The sequence below is a fragment of the Ailuropoda melanoleuca genome, chromosome 5, assembly GCF_002007445.2.
Source record: "Ailuropoda melanoleuca isolate Jingjing chromosome 5, ASM200744v2, whole genome shotgun sequence".
In the NCBI taxonomy this organism is placed as follows: Eukaryota; Metazoa; Chordata; class Mammalia; order Carnivora; family Ursidae; genus Ailuropoda; species Ailuropoda melanoleuca.
Genome location: NC_048222.1, coordinates 60398006 through 60406402, shown reverse-complemented (window position 1 = coordinate 60406402; position 8397 = coordinate 60398006). Strand labels below are relative to the sequence as shown.

Sequence of the window (8397 nt, the reverse complement as noted above, 5' to 3'; positions counted from 1 at the left end):
CTTTTAGAGTCCAGGCTTCCCCTCAGCCTTCCCTTTGGACCAGGTTGGAATCATTATGGCCTTGGCTTATAGTTCCCCCATGCCAGGGTCACCATTGTAGGACTTCAGGCTGGAAAAGTAGCCATGTGGGACAAGAACAAGGGTAGCCCTGTGTTCTCTCCCTGGTTCTGCCACTGCCCGGGCTTCACTGCCCTGTCATAAAGGTATGCCTTCCACTCAAGGCTATTAGAAAGTTACTGAACCAATGTTGTTGTGTAAATCATTGTGGCTACCCTCCCAAAAGGAGTGGCTATTAAGCGTGCCCACATTCCTTTTCAGGTTTATTCCCACAGCCTGGCCTGAAAGCTCACTGCATGGTTTTACAGGCTGAGTGGTCTCTGGGACCCAGGATCCTGAAGTGGAAGGGGGAAGGGGCAGGGCATCCTAGATCATGGAAGGACCACTATGGCCAATTCANCTTCAGCATGTCCATCCTTTTTACTTCAACAGTTTGGGGCCCTGCTCTTCACACACTATCAAAGGTCACCATCTGGAGCGTCTCTGGGATGGAGTGGGTGGAGTGGCTGAGCTTTTGAGTTATGACAGGGCCTAAGGTTCTTCACTTGTTCAATGGGAGATGGCAAGTTGGGATGAGGTTACCCTCCAGGGCTCTCCTCTGGGACTAGACAACCTGTTCAGGAGTCCTGAGGGTTTGGTTTGAGATAAGACTTTCTCTGAGCTTCCACTTTCTTCCACTAGATAGTTCCCCAGTCCCACCCCTCACCCGCCAGTTTCTATGTGGCGTTTAGAAGATCTTTACTGGCCTGCGGCCCTCCCTGTGCCAGTCAGGAGTTACGGCTTCAGTCCCCTGCTGCCTCTGTTTCCCTGTTGTCCCTGGGTGGTTTGTTGGCCTGGGGAGAGACAGCAGAAAGCTGGCACCAAACACAGGAGCACCTGGCACTGCATTCTTTGAGTCTACTGAAAGGAGCCAAGCTCCAGCCCACCCTCTCTCTGCATCACATTTACATAACACCTGTCGCCTTTCTTGCTTTGAATTCAACCTCATTCTCACTTTTGATTCTGGCAACCATGCTAGGAGATAGACAGTTCAGGCATGTTTACTGCCATAGCTAGAAGAGGTAACCAAGGTCCAATCCAGATAAGTGACCTGCCTGAGACCACACTCGTGGACTAGCAGCAGCTCAGTGTCCTGGCCCCGAAGCAAGGCTCTATCCAAGGAACATACACTCTGGGAAGCTGGGCCAAAGCAAGGTTTTTCAGTTAATCTAAGAAGGTAAGTCCAAGAAGGCACAGATTTCCGTCTGCTTTGTTCATCACTTAATCTCCAGTTCCTAGGTCAGTGCCTGATACATAGTGGGTGCTTGTCAAGTGTTTATTGAATGAATAAATGAAAGATTCTTGGGAGACAGTGAGTCTCCTACTCTCTGTTCCCCACTGTGGTGTTGGCCAAGCCCTCTCCTAGATTCACAGGGGTCTCCCGAGGGCCTGGCCTGATTCTCCTGAATTGCTGGGACTCATTCTGTCTTTTTTTTCTAGGGTCTCCATTTTAGGGTGTTTTAAGTCCTAAGGCCTATTATCATAGTCATCATGGGCTTCTGCCTGGCTCTGGCATGGACACTCCTGGTTGGGTCGTGGACATCCGTGGGTAAGTATAGATCGAAGAAGTATAGCTAGGAACAGAGGAACTCTGCTGTGTCAGCATCTCCTATTTCATTCCTTTCAGTGTGGCAGCCCTTTCTCTCTCCTCTGTCTTCCTCTTTCTTCATAAAGCTAAGACCCCTGGTCCCAAATGGGAAAAGACTGATGAGTCATACAAGACAATAAAGGATCTTGTGGTCAGACTAGACCCAAATCTGAAGGGAAGTCACAATGTTTTAAAACAATTAAAAAAAAAAAAGACAACCATCACCACTAATATGGTCCATTCGAGTTCATCTTGTTACTGTCAGCTTTGGACAGTCTCTTACTAGAATCTGAAGCCATTCTCTGAAGTCTGGGCCTCTGAGAAGGAAGGAGGCTTAAGGTGCTACAAGTTAGGTTAGAAAGAGCCAGTTCCTGGGGTGCCTGGGAGGCTCGGTTGGTTAAGTGTCTGCCTTCAGCTTGGGTCATGATCCCAGCTAGGATCAAGCCCTGCACTGAGCCCCTCATCAAGCCCCACATCCGGCTCCTGAGCCTGCTTCTCCCTCTCCCTCTGCTGCTCCCGCTGCTTCTGCTCTCTCTTGCTCTCTCAAATAAATAAATAAAACCTTAAAAAAAAAAAAAAGCCAGTTCCAGGGATGGGAGGATACAAGAAAAGGAAGCAGAGAAAACCTGTGGAATGATCTATTCTGACTGGAGGCAATAGACCCCTGCAGCTTCTCCCAGGACAGAGCTGTTCATGTTCCTGTTCCTTCCTGCTCTCTCTTTGCCTTGATCTTGAATTTTCCTTTTCTAGTTAGCTCTTGCTGCTTATTCGCAGGAGGCATTCTCCCTTATGCTCTCCCTCCTAGACCCTTCTCCCCCTTGTTCTGCCACTAGTTCCTCTTACTTTAGAGATCACGTATATGTAGTTGTCCTAGCTCCTGCCCCAAGTCCTGTATCCTTAGTTGAGTTCTTTGCTCAGACATCAGGGCCTGAGTCATTTTTCTTCTCTGACCTGCTGGTGAGCGAGTGTCCACACATGGGTGTGCACACATGGGAGTGCGGGGCAGGAGGGTAGCTCTGAGATCTTGTCCTTGGTCTGAGTAGAAAGACAATCAGGAATGGGTCTCTCGATGGCTGATGAGGGTCCTTTTCTTTGTTCTGTTCTCTGAAGTGAGCAGAGAGGGAGCTGTAGCCCTGTAGCCTTCTAGTTTGGGGAAAGGAATCTGACTGGTCACCTGATCTACTGACCAGAAGGACCTCCATTCCATCTCTGATTCNAGTGTGGGGCAGGAGGGTAGCTCTGAGATCTTGTCCTTGGTCTGAGTAGAAAGACAATCAGGATGGCTGATGAGGGTCCTTTTCTTTGTTCTGTTCTCTGAAGTGAGCAGAGAGGGAGCTGTAGCCCTGTAGCCTTCTAGTTTGGGGAAAGGAATCTGACTGGTCACCTGATCTACTGACCAGAAGGACCTCCATTCCATCTCTGATTCTGAACCTTTCCCTCTTCCCTCACTGCCTGAGTTCTTCCCTCAACAACTGAGTGCTCCCTCCCAGATCCTAGTTTTTGGAAAGTATAATAGGGTCAATAAGAGGAATTACATGAGGAACATGATTCCTCAAAGGAGGAGGAGGCAAGGTTCTCCCATGACCAGGAAGTCCCTGATCCCACCCCCAGAAACTGGAAAAGAGACCAGAGTAGCAACAGGTGGCAGAGCCACAGCCCCAGGGCCCACACACTTGCCCCGGGGGGCGGGGGGCTCTGCTCAGCAGGGGAGGGCCAAGCCCCTCTCCACACTGCCCATACCCAGGGAGTGGTCACAGAATGACCTCTCCTTTCCTGAGTGGAAGAGTGGTTGGCTTTTGGGCAGTGGCTGGCTCTTGCTCCGTATATCTTAGGGCTGGGAATGGTTTCTGTCCTGCCTTGTCCCTAGGGAGCTGAGGGGTGAGGACAGTAGAAGGCTCCTGCATGCCCTTCCACATCGCCACTGTTCTCCAGCTTTGTCTTGTTCTCTGAGGTTATTTGTCAGCACACACTGCCCCTGCCTACACTGCTTCAGGGNGAGGGCTCCCTGCCATGTTTCCCCCACTGAGCAGCTAGAAGAATGAGCTTGAGTTTGGATATCACTTTGTCCTTGGTTCTGTCCCTCTGCCACCTACCTTCCACACTGTGCTGGGTTTCCACCTTCTGCTGCTCCCCTTGCCAGGCTACCAAGATGCATATCCTGCAGGCTTGCCTGTCCTCTCATGCCTGGACTTGCCCAGCTGCCCCTTCCCTCTGTTCTCACACAGGAACTCAGAACCCCATTTCCTGGGAGGTGCAGCGATTTGATGGGTGGTACAACAACCTCATGGATCACAGATGGGGCAGCAAAGGTAGGTGAGGGCCAAATGGAAACAGGCCTAGGGGCAGGGTTACCCAAAGGGGCAAGGGCTGGCGGGTACCAGCAGAGGCTCATGCATTCTTAAGGTTTTAGGATCTGTGGTATGGAGCGAAGCCTGGGAGAGGGGAGGTAAGGGAGCCCCACTGAGGATTTATCTTTGTTCCTACCCCAGGCTCTCTGCTCCAGTGTCTGATTCCAGCCAGTTATGCAGACGGTGTGTACCAGCCCTTGGGAGAACCCCACCTGCCCAACCCCAGAGACCTTAGCAACACTGCCATGAGGGGCCCTGCAGGGCAGGCCTCCCTGCGAAACCGAACAGTGCTGGGAGTCTTCTTTGGTGAGGGCCTCAACCTCTGGGGGAGGGAGGCCAGTAGGGTCAGCTGGACACCTCTATGTCTGAGGGGGGAGTCAGGAAGTGAGTGAGAGAAGTGATGGTGGATCTTAGAGATGGGGGTGAGAGATGAAGGGGCACGCAATGGGATGGGGTATTCTTACCCAAAACTGGATTTGCCTCTTGGTGGGTATTTAGCCAAAAGACACAAGAAAGCCAAGATTAGAAAAAATTTTACTTGGAACAAGTAAGGAAAAACATGGAGGATATTTCCCAAAGCAGTCTGTTCCCGAATAACAAAACTGGGGAAGTTTTAAGCTAAGGGTACGTATGGATTCACAAAGGCACTTGTGCAATGGAGAATTCAGCCTAGAGTTTAGGCTAAAGTCATCATAGAATGACAGAGTCCAGGTCTTAATTGATGGAAGTCACAAGGGCTAGCAAGGGTTGGCATCAATTGTCTGCCTTTAATCGATCTGATATCTGAGTATTCAAAGAAGTTTAAATCCTGCAAAGATAACTCAAGAATGTGCTTTGAGCAAGTAGTCATAAATCACAAGATGTCTGGGGCCTAAGATGATTTTTCTTAAGTCAAGAAAGCTATGTCTTGTATTTCTTTTTCTGGAGGAGAAAAAGTAGAGGGAGAAAATCTGATTGGGGGAGGCATAGATTTGCCCCACATTGAGCTGCTGTTGGGACTACAGGTAGAGGCTGGAGCATGACAATAATCTGGTAGGGGCTCTTGGTGGACCCTGTTCTCACTCATTGCCCCTGTGACTCCTGGGACAGTCTCAGGCCAGCGTTCTGAATTTGACAAGAGGGCTGGTGGGCCGGGGTGTCAAAATGGGGGTGCTAGGGTGGGTGGTCTGACCACAGTGAGTGTGGTTTGTTGGCTCCCAACAGGCATGTTGGGCTCCTGCTGGCCACCCAAGGTGCCTACATTTGATTCCCAGTCTCCGGTGTTGCAGTGAGACTGGCAGGTTCTCTGGGCAGGCTGCTCCCAACTGCATGTTGGAGCAGGTGTTCCCAGCCTCACTGCCTAGGCATACTCACCCGGCACCTCCCAGTTACAAAAGAGAGGACCAAACCAGCAATGAAAACAGTTTGGACCAGGGTGTAACAAAGCACTGGGAAAGGTGGAGGAGGTCAAGACTTGGACTTGCCAAAAATGGCTGAGTCGTCTTTTGAAGCTGCAAAGAGAGTCGGGGAGACTAGATACCTGATGCTGAAGGGAGAGTGGTCCTTAGCTGGTCCTTGCACGCCCTCCCCCATTGTGGACAGGCTACCATGTGCTCCCGGACCTGGTGAGCGTGGAGACCCCGGGCTGCCCAGCCGAGTTTATCAACATCCACATCCCGCCCGTGGACCTGTGTTCGACCCTGACCGGCGTGGGAACGTGGTCCTCCCCTTCCAGAGGAGCCCCTGGGACCCCGAGACCACAGAGCCCCAGTAATCCCGGGGACCTGGTGAGACGAGACGGGCGGGGTCCCGGGTTCTGGGCCAGGCCGGGCGGGGAGAGACTTCCACCCCCTCGCCCACCGACACCCGCCTCCGCTACCCGACCCCCAGCTCACCCCCGGCTCACCCACGTGGTGCCCCCGCAGACCAACGAGGTGACGGGCTGGCTGGACGGCAGCGCCATCTATGGCTCCTCGCACTGGTGGAGCGACGCGCTGCGGAGCTTCTCCGGCGGGCAGCTGGCGTCGGGGCCCGACCCCGCCTTCCCCCTCAACGCGCAAAGCCCCCCGCTCATGTGGACGGCGCCCGACTCCGCCACGGGACAGCGCGGGCCTGGGGGGCTGCACGGTGAGGCGGCGGGGCCGGCCGGGCTGCGGGCAGCCAAGTTGCGCTGCCAGTGGTCACGCCGCCGCTCATCTCCTCCCCTGCGGCCCCCAGTCGCGTGCAGCTTTGGGGCGGAGCGCGGGAACCGCGACCCCTTCCTGCAGGCACTGGGACTGCTGTGGTGCGGCTACCACAACCTGTGAGCACAGCGGCTGGCCCGCGAGCACCCGCAATGGGGGGACGAGGAGCTGTTCCAGCACGCGCGCAAGAGGGTCATCGCCACCTACCAGGTCAGTCACTGGGCCTCTCTCCGTCCTCCCTCCCCTCCTTCCGCCCCCCCTCCCCCAGGCTGCTGCGCGGGAGACTCCGCTGCCCCGCAGAGCCCTCCTTCCTCGAACAAGCAGTCCCCAGAAACGCCCTTTTCCAGGAGGACACTGCTCCCCAGAACTGGAGCTAGCGTCTAGGAATGGACCCCGAAGATGAGGAGCAGGCGAAGGGCTATTATACACGAGACTGGGCTGTGGTTATTAGTTATTAGCCCACTCCCATCCCATGTTCCTAGTGGGGCACAGGCCTCCGCACCTGCCCTGTAGCAGTTGCCCCCTTCGTGACTGCCCCTGCCTGGCCCTCATCTCCACCTAAGCCTTCCTTGTGCTCAGACCCCTCCCAGCGTGGTTGCTCTAGCACTTGCCTCCCTTTTGCCCTCTCTTGACCCTCAGAACATCATTCTGTATGAGTGGCTGCCCAGCTTCCTGCAGAAAACACCCCCCAAGTATGCAGGTGAGGGGATGGGGAAGGAGAATGGGAAAGCTAGCAGGAGTTTTTTGGGGCAGGGAGAAGGGGTGTGTGTGGGGGGGAGGAGGCTGGGTGGTTTAAGGGCTAAGTGTTACTATCCTCCCTCTTCTCCCCTTCCCCCAGGACACAGCCCTTTCCTGGACCCCAGCATCTCCCCAGAGTTCCTGGCCGCTTCTGAGCAATTCTTCTCTACCATGGTGCCTCCTGGCATCTACATGAGGTGAGGGCAAAGTGCAAAGGTTTGTGTATTGGGAGGAGTGGGGGTGTCATTTGAGAAAAATCTGTCCTCAGGTGCCCTCAGGAAAGGATTATCAGTCTGAAGTGTGCTGATTTCCCCAGAGAACAGTGAATTTGGAGGGGGAAGAACAATTGTTAAAAAAAGACATCATTGTGGGGCGCCTGAGTGGCACAGTGGTTAAGCATCTGCCTTCGGCTCAGGGCGTGATCCCGGCGTTATGGGATCGAGCCCCACGTCAGGCTCCTCCTCTATGAGCCTGCTTCTCCCTCTCCCACTCCCCCTGCTTGTGTTCCCTCTCTCGCTGGCTGTCTCTATCTCTGTCAAATAAATAAAAAATCTTTAAAAAAAAAAAAAAAAGACATCATTGTGATTTTTAAGCACTTTATGTCCATTTTTCCTACTGCTGGTGTATATATTAACTCCCCAATTAAACACAGGCTAATTGAGGCTGAGGGTGAGTCACAAAGCCTGCTGGTCTGAACCTTAGGTCTTGACACTACACTGGGGGCATTTTCAGCTATAAGCATAGGACCTGGGTCTTGTGGGGAATTATAATAAAAAAAAAGTGTGAGAGCTGAAGAAAAATTTTGACCCCAAAATAATGAAAAGGGAATTTTAAACTAAAAAAAAAATTTTTNAAATATTTAATTAAATGTATATGGAACAAAACATGTCAGTTTATTTTTTACAATTACATCATAATTTTAAAACAATTCTTAGGTTAGGGGCTCCTGGGTGGCTCAGGCAGTTAAGCAGCTGCCTTGGGCTCATGTCATGATCCCAAGGTTCTAGGATTGAGCCTGCATCAGGCTCTCTGCTTAGCAGGGTGTCTGCTTCTCCCAGTCCCTTTCCCCCTGCCCCTTCCCCCTGCTCATACTCGCACTCTCTCTGTCAAATAAATAAATAAAATATTAAAAAAAAAACAATACATAGGTTAGATTTTCTTACTCTGAAACAATTTTTGGATATGCTTAATAATAGCCAAGAAATCATAGCAATGGACTTATCCACAGATAAGTAATTTCAAAAGAGCAATGAAAANGAACAATGAAAAATCCTTTTAAAATGTTTTAACTTACATATATGTGTTATATATATATATATATATATATAATATATAAGCTCTCTCTTTGGGAATCAGGAGAGAAGAGATGCTTTAAACAGAGCCCATGCTGTTCAGTAATATATATATAGACCGAGAAATGGAGAAAAAGATAGGGGGAGGGGAAGCATGCACATGCTTTGGGTAC

The 8397-nt window shown here is 51.7% G+C and overlaps 2 protein-coding genes across 2 annotated transcripts in view; one reads left to right on the top strand and one right to left on the bottom strand.

The window, feature by feature from the left end:
* LOC100469477 (dual oxidase 2) overlaps positions 1-95 on the bottom strand; it is a 14394-nt gene extending 14299 nt beyond the window's left edge. The window contains 1 exon segment of the mRNA XM_034661712.1: positions 84-95. Within this exon segment, the coding sequence (XP_034517603.1) occupies positions 84-95 (12 nt within the window).
* Positions 96-843: 748 nt separating this feature from the next.
* The window catches only part of LOC109490984 (dual oxidase 1), an 11329-nt gene continuing 3775 nt past the window's right edge, over positions 844-8397 (top strand). The window contains 10 exon segments of the mRNA XM_034661711.1: positions 844-1645; positions 3910-3993; positions 4174-4338; positions 5614-5691; positions 5694-5769; positions 5771-5798; positions 5937-6138; positions 6229-6404; positions 6834-6894; positions 7033-7129. Coding sequence (XP_034517602.1) covers positions 1588-1645; positions 3910-3993; positions 4174-4338; positions 5614-5691; positions 5694-5769; positions 5771-5798; positions 5937-6138; positions 6229-6404; positions 6834-6894; positions 7033-7129 — 1025 coding nt within the window. The 5' untranslated portion in view covers positions 844-1587.